Source organism: Zingiber officinale, chromosome 8A (assembly GCF_018446385.1).
Source record: "Zingiber officinale cultivar Zhangliang chromosome 8A, Zo_v1.1, whole genome shotgun sequence".
In the NCBI taxonomy this organism is placed as follows: Eukaryota; Viridiplantae; Streptophyta; class Magnoliopsida; order Zingiberales; family Zingiberaceae; genus Zingiber; species Zingiber officinale.
Genome location: NC_056000.1, coordinates 119,208,517 through 119,220,112, shown reverse-complemented (window position 1 = coordinate 119,220,112; position 11,596 = coordinate 119,208,517). Strand labels below are relative to the sequence as shown.

At 36.4% G+C, this 11,596-nt stretch overlaps 1 protein-coding gene across 1 annotated transcript; it reads left to right on the top strand.

The window, feature by feature from the left end:
* The first annotated feature begins 3,316 nt into the window (after positions 1–3,316).
* On the top strand, positions 3,317–9,748 carry LOC122010054 (protein DETOXIFICATION 40-like). Its single transcript, XM_042566427.1, has 7 exons — positions 3,317–3,715; positions 3,856–4,487; positions 4,747–4,803; positions 8,634–8,872; positions 8,969–9,087; positions 9,159–9,245; positions 9,399–9,748. The coding sequence occupies exons 1-7, from the start codon at positions 3,449–3,451 to the stop codon at positions 9,459–9,461; spliced, it is 1,464 nt and encodes a 487-aa protein (XP_042422361.1). The 5' UTR covers positions 3,317–3,448; the 3' UTR covers positions 9,462–9,748.
* The last annotated feature ends 1,848 nt before the right edge of the window (positions 9,749–11,596 follow it).

Genomic DNA, 11,596 nt, shown 5'->3' with positions numbered 1-11,596 from the left:
TCCGTTGAAACCGAAATAAACAATGGAGGACATATTTAGATTCCTTACAATCTCAGGAATTCACAAAACTTGAAATGGATACAATCATAGCTCTCTAAGTTGATTAATGGATTTCGATCGAAATTAGCCAAAATCTCACGTTGAGCCTGATATAAAATCTCATATTCGGAGAAGGCGAAATAAATATTGGAGAATATAGTTAGACTTCTTGCAATCTCAGGAATTCACAGGACTTGAAATGAGTGTAATTGAACCTTTCTAGGTTGATTAATTAATTTTGATCGAAATTGACTAAAATCTCACGTTGGGTCTGATATGATTTCATATTAGGCCCAACCTAGGATTTCAGCTAATTTCGACCAATTTCAATCAAAATTCATTAATAGACTTAGAGAGTTTCAATTGCACCCATTTCAGGTTTTGTAGATTCATGAAGTTGCAATGAGTCCAAATGTATCCTTAATTGTTTATTTCGATTTCTCTAGAGATGAAATTTTATATTATGTCTAATATATATAAAATATCAGTTGATTTTTTTAATAATATTTTAATATCTTTAATAAATTGAAATAAACAAATGATAATATATTTGAACTCGATAAAAAGTAAAATTTACATAATCAAGATAATTTAGTCATTTATAAAATACCCTACGTAAGAAAATGTTTAATAAACTTAATTACTGAGCCAGTAAAAAGATGAATTATGTTTAATGTATACATGTGCAGTCCTTCGACCTAGTCCGTCCGGACCAGGACAGTGCGGGCCCAAGTGGGACCCGTTTGTATAGCACACTGTTGCGAGGCCAAGAGCGACGTCCTCGATGTCCCCAAATACCGCCATCTTTTTCGGTCCGTGCAATTATTCATTCAATCCCTCACGAAGATCTGGCCGTCAACGCCAGACGTCACCAAATCTAGAGTTGGTAGATTTGGCATTGACTGCGAACGTAAATGGCTTCTCCCCCTCATCTGACACAACAACTCCATTTGTCTCCTTTTGAAATGACTTTTCTACCCATTTTCCGTTTTTAATACCAAGTTATTTGAACTCCTTGAATTCTTTGTTTTCAATTTTATTTAATTTTAATTTATTTTTTTAAACAATTTTATTTATTTATTTTTTAATTAATTTTTTTATTTTATATAATTTTTAACATAGATCCATATTTACAAGTCATTTGACACATATTTATTCATGATACGAAATAATAGGCACATCTTCAAATACATCGGAATAAAATTTAAAAGTAATATTGATTAAAATTTTTATTTTTATATATTTTTATATATTTTTATGTGTACTATTATATTTTTCTGGGAGGAACAGATCTTCTAGTCCAAATAAAAAGTAGATTAGGAGATAGACTGATCCGGCGGAAAGAATAGGGGACCCCCGTTCTGGGGAGTCAACGCTACGTGAAAGTCAAAGGGCCAGGTGGCCGACCGGAGACGGGTGGGTCGAACGCCCGGCCGGCCGACCGGTGTCTAACTGATGGCAAAAGGCGCCCCAGCAGGAAGCTGGGCCCCGACGCTCATGGTACCGGATCGTAGGGCCGAGCGGAGGGCACGCTCGGCCGAAGACATGAGGTAGCATACTGCTAACAGTCTCCACAAAGCACATTATCGAGAATCTCCCAAGTAGACCACTATAGGTGTCCGGCCGGACGTGAGGCAGAGGCTGGCCGGCCGGACGCCCGGCCGGGAGTAAGGGGAAAAGGACAAGGGACATCTTTTTCTGACAGCGGACATGTTCTACGTTTAGGCCATACTCCAAATCTTACGACAGGGGGTTCCGCTGTCCCATCGAAGACGTGCTTGGACTGTAGCAGTATGAGGTCAGGTAAGCTCACTGACAGACCCTTACTGGGGTATGGGATGAGGACACGTGTACACCCAGGTATGTGTGCACCCGCTTCTCCAGAGCCCTATATAAAGGCCCTCATCCTTCGCCGGAGGTATGCATTCTACGATTCTTGGAGCCACTTCTTTCTTGTTGAGTTTTGCCTGACTTGAGCGTTGAAGGGTCGTCGCCGGGAATCCCTTCCCGGCCCGACTTCTTTGCAGGTTCGCCGGAGGTCCGTGCGGACGGTCAGAAATCTACGTCAGCAGTTTGGAGAGCGCCACGTGCCCAGCGTCCGTTGATTCAGCTTTCGGACAGGATCATAGACCATTCTTAATTGCAGTCAGATCTTGACCGCGATCTGGTCACAATTAATTGCGATACTTTTTTTGGATTCATCGTCCTATCTAGGTTATAGTTTGGGTCGGAACGGGCTGTCGGAGGCCGCTTGAAAGTCATCCCCGCTCGACGCCTAACAGCCTGGCCACTTGCCCATCTCCGACGACTTTCAAGCGACCTTCAACCATCCGCTCCGACCCAAACTATAACTTGAAGGGGACGGTGAACCTAGGAAGGTATCGCAATCAATTACGATCGAATCGTAGTCATGATCCAGCCACAATTAAGAGTGGTCCATCCCTGGTCCACTTTTTTGTGGACCAGGAGATCTGGCTCCGTCCCCGGGGTTATGATACTATGGTAGGACATTCAGATTATTACCCAGGCACCCGCGGTTCAATTCCCAGCTACAACGTATTTGTAAAAAAATTTTCTCCAAATGAGAGGCGCAACCAAAAGATGCTGGATTTCTGTGTTGGCTGCCGCGTGCGCTTCTTGATTTACTCTGATAGCTCGTGGAAAACTTCCGTGAGACTAGACCGGTTACCCATAGTAGTTAATGAAATTAATTGAGATTATCATTTTTTTTATTTAAAAAAATATTTATTTATAACATATAAATGTATTGACTATTATATATATATAATTTTGATCTATATTTTTTAAAATAATAAATCTTAAAATTTACGTAGATTACAAACATATTAATTAAAAAATTATTAAAAAAAATAAAACTGATAAAACAATAATAAAAAAGTAGTTAAAAAATAAAACTAAACCAATAAAAAAAATATAAACGTAAATAAAATTAAAATTCCGAACAAAAAACAGTTTAAAACGAGGTAGAAGAACACCTTTCTTAAATTACTTATCTTCTAATCCTTATATATATCAAAACATTATTTTTTTTTTTCTTTTAACTATCCTCTCTAACTCTACGTGTTAAAATATCTTCTCCCTTTAAATTATTCCTATCCAATCCTTACAAAAATTTGGATAAAATCCCCTTCCAATCTTTAAAAAAATTGATAAAACAAAACCAATAAAAAAAATAACAAAACTAAAAAAAAAAAAAAAAAAAATACAAAAGTCAGCTTGCAAGGGTATAAATGGAAAAATCAAGAATGGAATCGGGAGGGAGATGTGTCAGAGGGGGTGCGAAAAGCACCTCTCACTGCGAACCCATCACATTTTATCCTGGGTTTTGTTGTCTTAGTGAGCATCCCAATAACAGCTTCCGACGACCTCGTCCCAGTCGCCGACCATCATGGCCTCTTCCGGCGGCGAGGGCAGCGGGTCCCTGGAGAGCGTCCTCAACGACGCCACCCTCCCGTGGGGCCGCCGCATGTGGCTAGCCTCCCTCATCGAGATGAGGCTTCTCGTCAGCCTCGCCGCCCCCGCCGTGATGGCCTCCCTGATCAACTACGCCATGTCCATGTCCACCCAGATCTTCTCCGGCCACCTCGGCAACCTCGAGCTCGCCGCCGCCTCCCTCGGCAACACCGGCATCCAAATCTTCGCCTACGGCCTCATGGTACCGGAATCAGAAGCCTAATTAAATTAATCCCTCGATTCCACCTTTTCTTTCTTTCTTCTTCTTCTTCTTCTTCTTCTTCTTCTTTGTCGACCATGGCAGTACTGACGCGATCGAATATGTGATGTGATCATGTGAAGCTGGGAATGGCGAGCGCCGTGGAGACGCTGTGCGGGCAGGCGTATGGGGCGCACAAGTACCAGATGCTGGGGATTTACCTGCAGCGGTCGACGGTGCTACTCATGGCGACCGGAGTGCCGCTGGCGGCGATCTATGCCTTCTCTCGGCCGCTGCTGATTCTGCTCGGCGAGTCGCCGGAAATCGCGAAGGCCGCGTCCGTCTTCGTCTACGGGCTGATTCCGCAAATATTCGCGTACGCGGCCAACTTCCCCATCCAGAAATTCCTTCAGGCGCAGAGCATCGTGGCCCCGAGCGCCTACATCTCGGCGGCCGCCCTGGCGGTGCACCTGCTGCTCAGCTGGATAGCGGTGTACGTGATCGGGATGGGGCTGCTCGGGGCTTCTCTGGTGCTCAGCCTCTCGTGGTGGATCATGGTGGCGGCTCAGTTCGTGTACATCGTCGCCAGCGCACGGTGCCGTCTCACCTGGACCGGCTTCTCCTGGCAGGCCTTGTCAAGCCTTCCCGAGTTCTTCCGCTTCTCCTCGGCCTCCGCCGTCATGCTGTGTCTGGAAGCTTGGTATTTCCAGATCCTGGTGCTCATCGCTGGTCTGCTCGAGAACCCTGAACTGGCCCTCGATTCTCTATCTATTTGGTGAGCTCTCGCGATTCCAATCTGTTTCCTTAAATCTTCATTTTTCAAGTTCAATCTTCTGTTAACATTTAATTTCAAGAATTTCAGACATCTGGTTGATCATGAAATAATGTTTTTAACCAGTGAGGGAGACAAAACAGATCAGAGCACCTTTTTACTGTCCGAAGTCGTCCTTATTAGCTTTTTGTGCCAAATTTACGTACCTTTTTCAATCTTTTTTCTGTTTTTTTCCTTCATATTTTCTCCGTTGCTGTTGCAGCATGACGATTGCTGGTTGGGCGTTTATGATCTCGGTTGGGTTCAATGCTGCTGCCAGGTAAGTCACTCATTTTATCTATCAGGCAATCCCTTATTTTATTTTGTATTCATAGCTAATGTGCATCGTCAAAGCTTTTATGTTATTAAAAACAAAGTAATTTTTGTCGATACGTAAAAGTAGTGTTCCTTTTTTTTTTTTCGTTTTTTATTTATCTTAGGACATGGGATCCGACATATTATGTCAAAAATCTATCCCTTTTAAACCTGCTGCACTTAAACGTGTCTACCGACAAAATAGACCGATCATCCAATGAATTTTACGTGCCCATTTAAACAAATTCGTCTAAAGTTTTAAACAAATTCAGCTAATTTTGGACAATGATTGTTAGCACAAATATATTTAAAAAATTTAATATAAATTTTAAAAAATTATTAATCTAAATATATTCGGTTAAATTGATATTTGAGGATATGGATATAATCAGAAGAGGTATATGTAAATCAATTTCATATCAATTCAAGATTGTTTGATCTATCAGTCAATTTTGGACAAAATCGATTGATGCACCAAACAATCTCGGATTAAAAAAAATTAAATCTTATGTGTTCGGCTAATTTTAATTATATTTATCACCTCAAACATCAATTTGACATAATATATTGAATATGAATTGAATTTTTTTTAAAAAATTTGTGTTAAAAAAATCATTATTTTGAATATATTTTGTCAAATTAGTATTGGAGAGCATGAATATAATCAGGAGAATTAAATGAACACATAAGAACTATTTCAATCGATTGATGGACTAAATGATCTTAAATTGACATGAAATTGATTTTTATGTGTTTGTCTATCTCTTCTAATTATATTCATGCACTTAAGTAATAATTTAACCTAATATATTCAAATATATTCGTGTTTAAAAAATCATCGTCTTTAATATATTGAATCAAATTGACGTATATGGATATAATCGAGAAAGATAGCCGAATAGATAGAAATTAATTTCATGTCAATTCTAAGTGTCTATCAATTGATTTTACATAAAATTAACTTTGATAAAAAAAAAAGGTAAATCAATCAATTGATTTTCTTAAAATTTAGACGTTTCAACCCAGAATAAAATCAATATGTCTGATAAAAAAAAGTAGTTGATAAAAAAATTAGTAAGTAAAATGAAAAATGAATACATAATTTAATAATTTTAAAACTACCCTATATCATTCAATAATTTTAAAAAACTTACATACATTAGGTAAAAATCCATTAAATCTATCCTTTTAAACTTCTTGTACTTTCATGTGTCTATTCAAAAAATAGATTGATCATCCAACGAACTTGTCGTGTCCATTTAAACAAATTCATCTAAAGTTTTAACTAAATTATCTATATAATTTTAATATCTTACCCATCCTTATACGAGATGGACCATATAATGTGGCCGCCTGACATATCTTTAATTTAATTTTTTTAATTCCTCTTAGAGCATCTCCAATGCAAGTTTTGTGAAAGGTTTGTAAAATTGAAAAACCTTATCAAAAAAAGTTGTTATGATTGTGTTGGTGAACTTTTGAGATTTTTAATTTAAGAGCAGGTTTGAGTTTTCAAACCTGATTTTTTCTCTTGAAAGTGGAGTAAGTAATTAATGTGCATGATTGACCATTTCCAAATAATTAAAAATAATTTTTTATCTTTTGGAAATAAATATATTCGAGATAAGTTAAAAAATATATAAATGATTATAATTAAATTAAAATCATAAATAAATAAATAAATAAATTTAAAATTATAAATTTAATTAAATTAAAATAATAAATTATTAATTTATTAATTAAAAATTATAAATAAATTACATTGGAATCATAAATTAATTAAAATATTAAATGAAAATTATATAGATATATTAAATGAAAAAACAAAAAAAATGATTTATAATGTAGGACACAAAAAAAAATTGTATGGAGGTTTTTCCATTTTGGAGATAATAGTAGATATTTATACTTGTAATGTGGCATGATGTGACATTGAAAATTATAAAAAGTTCATTGAGAAGTTGTACGTTTAAGGGCATCTTCAATCGTTAAAGCTCTAAATGATTTTTTTTTATGATTTTAATATGCCATGTCAATATTATAAAATTTTATTGAAACATCCCCAATGGTTAAAGCTTTAAGTGAGCTTTTTTTATGATATAATAGCATGTAGTTGCATGACTCCATGCATATACATCAATTTCAATACAAAAAAGCATGTTTAAATTTTCACTACTGCTCTTGAATTACAAACCTCAAACCTCAAACCTCATATCTATAATGATTCAAACTTTTTTATTTAGCTTTTTTTATTTTAAAAACCTCTCACAAACCTTGCATTGACGATGTTCTAACTATTGGAGATGCCTTTAAGAGCTTTTTATACTTATAATGTGGCATTGATATGACATATTGAGAATTAAAAATAAACTTATTTAAAAGTTTAATTATTGGAGATGCCCTTAATCTTATATGCATGTCATAAATTCTCTCCTGTGATAGCATACCCTTAGGGTGCGTTTGGTTCAAGTTATCATGTATAATCTTGGTTATGTGATTACCAAGTAATCACATAACCAAGGTTATGGGAAATAAAACATAACCAAATGTTGTTTGGTTCAACCTAGGTAATACAATAAAAATTTATTTGTTTGAAGGTTTTAATGAATACCTTAGTTTAGTATTTTACCGTATTACCCTCAGTTACAAAATTAACTATACATATTATTATTATTTTATATTTTTTTTTACTTTTCTTTTTCTTATATATTTTTTTACTTTTTTTATGTGTTTTTTTTAATTTTTTTTAATGTTTTTATATTTTTTTATATTATTTATATTTATATATTTTTTTATTTTTTTACAATTTTTAAATTTTAATTTTTATTTGTTTATTTTATTTTTTAATTTTTTAATTTTTAAATTTTTTTTTTAAATTATTTATTTTTAAAAATTTAAAAATTTAAAATTTTTTAAACACTTTTTTATTTTTTTTACATGTTTTAATATTTTTTTACATTTTTTTCTTTTTTTTCCATGTTTTTTCTTATCAGAGGGTATTTTTGGTAAAAAAATTCGTTAATCCCGGAATCAAGGTGCGTTTGGTTTGCACCGTTTTCATTTTCATTTTCATTTTCTGGAAAACACGCGTTTTCTAGAAAACAGAAAACGACTTTTTATCATTCTCTGTTTTTCTAGAAAATGATAGTCAATTTTTTAGAAAATGCGCGCGAAAAACGTAAATCAAACACCGTTTTTCAGAAAACGCGTGTTTTCAAAAAAATGAAAATGGAAAACGCGTGTACCAAACGCCCCCTTAGTTTTCTGAGGTTTTTTGATTCCGGGCTGCATGACCCTTTTGTTGACGTGTCGGGCATAGAACATTACTCGGGAATCATCGAATACCTAAATCAAACAAAGTTTTTGTTGATAACATTGGAAGATAACTAAGGTTATCAAGAATAACCCCGAATCAAACACACCCTTAGTACTGGTGTTTAAATAATAGTGTTAAAAACCAACACTACAGTAATAATTGTGCATGCTACATGCAATTAAAGGAGAAAAAATTTATATATATAATTGAAACTCAACACAACACACCAATGGTGAACGTCCATCGTGGATGACCCTGACATTCAAATTGACAGAGGCATCGATCCTAGCTCTCCAACGGATCGGCCTAAAGCCTAAAACGAGACCCTTAAATAATTAAGCCCTAAATTTTTTAAAATAAATTATTATTACGCACCGTAGCTGTGCATATATATATATATATATATATATATATATATATATACACACACACACTAAAGAATAAAGTGGCATAATATAAATTGTATGGAATCCAAACAGCGTGCGGGTTAGCAACGAGCTTGGCGCTGGGAATCCAAAGTCAGCAGCCTTCTCAGTGGTGATCGTCACAGTGCTGTCTTTGATAATCTCCGTCGTACTCGCAATAGTAATCCTCTGCCTTCGCGGCCACATCAGCTACATCTTCACTGAGGGTGAAACCGTGGCGCGCGCTGTCTCTGATCTCTGCCCCTTGCTCGCCGCTACCCTCGTACTCAACGGAATCCAGCCTGTGCTATCTGGTAGGTGACTAGCTCATTGGCTGGCTAGCTCTTCTAAATTCTCAATTGAAGAACATACATAATCAGTTTGATCGATCTTCGCAACATTAATTGTAGGTGTTGCTGTGGGATGTGGATGGCAAGCTTTCGTGGCGTATGTCAACGTGGGCTGTTACTACATAGTCGGCGTTCCCCTTGGCTCGCTCCTCGGCTTCAAATTTGGCTTGGGAGCGAAGGTACAGTGAGATCGCACTAAGCAAGTCAAAATTTCAAGCTTCGTCTTGAACTTGTGCCTCTGTGCATGCAGGGGATATGGGGCGGCATGATCGGTGGAACAACCATGCAAACCCTGATTCTGTTGTGGGTCACTTTCCGGACAGATTGGAACAAAGAGGTAAAGCTAAAGTTTATTGGAATAGAGCTTACTGGTCCAATTGATTAAGATGATGAAATCAGAAAGAACATCTGCTCGCAGCATGCAGTTGGAGCAGTCAAATCGCCTAGATGTAGAACTGAAAGTGTTTAAGAAATATTAATCGTTTTGCAGGTGGAGAAGACTAAGGAAAGACTAAAAAAATGGGAGGACAAGCAGCAGCCCCTTCTGACGTAGTCAGGGCCGCTGCCGCTGCCTCTGCCTCTGCCTCTGCGCGTGCTGTTTGTCCAGCAAAGTAACCAGTGGGAACAAGATCGCCTTCTGACTCTCCGTTTACCACGACGGAGGAGAGATCAGGCTATTTATAGTAGCTGCTTATTTATTTATTGTGTGTTGGATTATTTTTCATTTGTACGTGTGCTTACATGTTAATTAACAAGACGTGGATATGCCGTTGCGGATATAATCCGATACGGTGATTTTGGCTGCGGGTTTATATGTTATTGGATGTGAAATTATATTTATGGAATCCATTAATACAGTATCGTTAATAATGACGGGCTATTAACACTTTAAAAAAATTTTAAAAAAACTAACAGCTACCATTAAAATTTTATCGTTATATAGGGGCCGACATGTTAAGAGTCATCACAATTAGCGGTGGACTAAACATATCCATCGAAGTCATGTATATTTAGTAGTTGGAATACTAAACTCCAATTTTTATCGTCGGGTTAATTAGCGATAGATTGACAAATGTTGTTAATAGCGATGAATTTTTTATTTATATATTGCTAATAACGATAGATTTTTTATTTATCCGTTGCAAATAGCGACAGATTATATAATAATCCATCGCTAATAATGATAGATTATATAATAATTGATCGCTATTAGCTTGACATTTTTAAATTTGGCGTTCAAATTGTAGTAATGGATTATTTAATAATTCATCTCAAATAGTGACGGATAAATAAATTATACATCGTTAGTCTTTACATTTTGTCAACAAGAATAGTGATTAGCGACGGATTTAGCGACGGATATTAGGGATCTTGTGTCTGATCTCTTCCCTATGCGAACTGTGTATGTGCTTTCCTCCTTTCTCCGACGATTTCCTCCCTGCTCCGGCGATCGGCTTCTCCTCCTCCGGCTTTCAGGTACTCTCTTCTCCTCCATTTTCTCCTCCTTCGACTTGCTCTGGCCGAATAGTGCCACGACCGCGGCTAGTAGTGCCACCCTGCGACCGGTAGTGCCACGCTGCGGTCGGCAGTGTCGCGCCGCAGCCGCCAGCCCCAGGCCGCGACTGGTAGTGATGGGTCACGACCGAAAGTGCTAGGCCACGGGCTACACTAATCGACGACATTTGCCACTGATCGACCACGACTAGTAGTGATCTGCCGCGACCAACACTGCTCGACCACCACCGCCACTACTCGGCCTTGTTAAACACTGATCTATCAAAAATATAATTATGCTTGCATAGTTTGAAAAATATAATTATTTAAATTGTTAATAATATTTGTTTATATTGATATTACTTGCATGATTAATCATGTTCGAAAATATAATTATGTTTAGTTTGATATAATTAATCATTTTGAAAATTTTATTCCTTTTAGGATATAATGTATATGAATAAGATTTGGATGTATAGTAGAGTTAGACAATGAATTTATAAGTCAAGAATCTTTTGCTGGGGTTGAAGAATTTGTGAGCTTTACTAAGTCTCATCCAGAATGTTTGAATGGTATTGAGTTATAGTGTCTATGTAATCAATATAAATGTAGAAATATAGCTTTCCGTGATGAGAATACAGTGAAAATCCATATATGTGTGTATGAGTTTGTTCCAAATTATTACAACAGGTATTGTCATAGAGAGACATGTATTTGAACAAATTGGACCTTCCTTTGCTTCGTCATCCTGCCCGATTGCTCTAGAGGAATCATCAAGGCATATGAATACAATGCAATCAATGGTTTACGACACAATGAATGCATATGACCAATCGAATATAGAGGAAACACCTACACCCGAAGTTTAGAAAATGTATGACATGTTGAAGACTAGTGAGAGAAAATTATAGGAAGACATTCCTTCTGGGCATTCTCAACTATCAACTACTACAAGATTACTGAACATGAAGGCAAAACATCATTTCTCTGAACGATATTATGATGATATGTGTCAATTGATGTCAGAGTTACTCTTCACTGATTGCATGACTGATAGCTTTTACAATATAAAGAAATTAATTAGAGATTTGGGTTTGATAGTAGAGAAGATTCATTATTCTATCAAGAATTGCATGATCTTTTAGAATGAAGATAGTGAACTGATGGAATGCAGAATATGTAGTTGCCCTCATT